The sequence below is a fragment of the Antrostomus carolinensis genome, unplaced genomic scaffold (genome assembly GCF_000700745.2).
Source record: "Antrostomus carolinensis isolate BGI_N321 unplaced genomic scaffold, ASM70074v2 scaffold36490, whole genome shotgun sequence".
NCBI classification, from domain to species: Eukaryota; Metazoa; Chordata; class Aves; order Caprimulgiformes; family Caprimulgidae; genus Antrostomus; species Antrostomus carolinensis.
Window position 1 is genome coordinate 1 of NW_010288304.1, and position 1842 is coordinate 1842.

Genomic DNA, 1842 nt, shown 5'->3' on the forward strand with positions numbered 1-1842 from the left:
CCGGCGCTGAGGTGCGGGGGACTGTCCGTGTGCACCATCAGCGGGGCGAAGGCCTCCTTGCCCAGCCCGCCGCCCTCCCCGTCCTTCTTGCTCGGCTCTGACGGCTCTTTCCTCCGTCCTTCCACTTTGTCCTTCTCCAGGCCTCGCGTGCCAAACAGACCTTCTCCAGGACCTTCCCGAGGTGAGGCACCATCCTTGACCTTCTCTGGGCTGCGTCTCTCCTTGCTCCGCTCCTCCGAGCACCAAGGGCTGCCGCGGGGTGTTGTGTCCTCCCCGCCCCCCCCCCTGCCACTGGCCGCTCCTCGGGCGCCTTCTCCAGCTCTGCATCACTGTCAGCCCCTGGCTTCTCCTCTGCAAGGGGATGGAGGGGCAGAGGGTCAGAGCAGAAGCACCCAAGGGTGATGAGGAGCAGGTCACCCTGCTATCGAGGAGATTACAGTGGCAAAATCCCAACCGTTACTAACGGGAGAAACTCATTTCGGGGTCAGAAACGGGCCCTCGCGCCACGGTTGCTCTGGGGAAAGGGGATTAACAACAGTGGTCCTGTTGCTTTGCCAAACAGGAAAAACATGTTTGATGAAGGACCAAAATCTCTGACAGCATCGCACTCCTTAGCTGCACACTCCAAGTGGGGAATGAAGAGAACCCGGGCGGGTGGACAGCAGTGGAGGAAATGGTCCTGTAGATATTTAATTACGTGGAGCTGATCAACAGCGTGCCGTGGATTTATTCCAAACGTGCAGGTTGAGGCAGGTTAAAGAGACAGTTTTAAGGTAAAAAGTATTGCAGGGTCTTTCCTAAAAGGGGCTTTAATTTAAAAAACCCATCGAGCTCTGAGAGGAGGAAGAGGGACAAGGGGTGAGGGGATGGCGAGGGGAGCAGAGCCCCTGCCCCACCGGCTCTCGCTAAACCAAAACAACATTTTGATGCGGGTTAGGTGAAGTTCTGCAGGCTGGGGCGAATATTTGGGGAAGCCTTTGAAAGAGGAGAGGGATGTAATAAACCCTCCCACCAGCTCGTGGACCAGGGCAGGGGGTGGGAGGGTTGCAGTTTTGATGAAGGTTTGCAGGGAATCGGGCTGGTGGAAAGTTGAAAGAGCAGCAGATTGATAGTGCGGCAAGACAAAACCCAGCATCTCAAACCTGTAAAATCTGCGATGTGGGAACTGCTAGTTTATTTTCATTTACTACCTTCAAGCCCTGGAGTTACAACATTTTTTTCCCTTTCAAATGTATTAATTCTGGGGGTTTTTTTCCTTTTATTTTATTTTATTTTGTTTTCCCAGGGCAGTCTGAGCTAACCATGAGAGGCAGGGCACACACCAGCAAGAACCCGGGCAAACGCACCCAGCTTTTTTTCTTCTTACTTACACTCATGTATAAAGAGGAAAACACTGCAACCCGTGAATGCCAGTCACGTTTGCTCTGCTCTTCTCCTTTCGACCCCTGAGCTTCTTCATATTCACCCCCATCTTTTTTTTACCCGGCGGCTTTGCCACTCTCTCCCCCAAGAAACCGGCACCCACCAGCCCCGAGGGTGAAAAACCCGATGTTAGGGGAAATTTGGGAGCAGCACCAATGCGGGGATGCGGGAAGGGAGGGGGGAAAGTGGCGGTGGGGACCGAGCCGGGGTCACCCCCTTTACCTCTGCTGCTGCTCTTGAGGCGCAGGGGGCTGGGGAGGGGACCCACGGGGGAGTGGAGGGTGTCCCGCACCGTCGAGGGCTCGCAGGAAGAGGCATCCGATTCTCCACCGTCGCGGTCGGGTTTGCAGGGCTCCTCGTACATCCGCAGCGACGGCAGCGAGAGCTGCTTCCTACGGGGCGGGAGGCAGGGGCGGGGGC

General features: G+C 56.1%; 1 protein-coding gene across 1 annotated transcript in view; it reads right to left on the reverse strand.

The window, feature by feature from the left end:
- Window positions 1-7: 7 nt before the first annotated feature.
- TBX2 (T-box transcription factor 2) overlaps window positions 8-1842 on the reverse strand; it is a gene marked incomplete at its 3' end in the record, with an annotated part of 6928 nt that continues 5093 nt past the window's right edge. Inside the window, 3 exon segments of the mRNA XM_029084513.1 lie at window positions 8-280; window positions 283-351; window positions 1645-1814. Of these exon segments, the coding sequence (XP_028940346.1) occupies window positions 8-280; window positions 283-351; window positions 1645-1814 (512 nt within the window).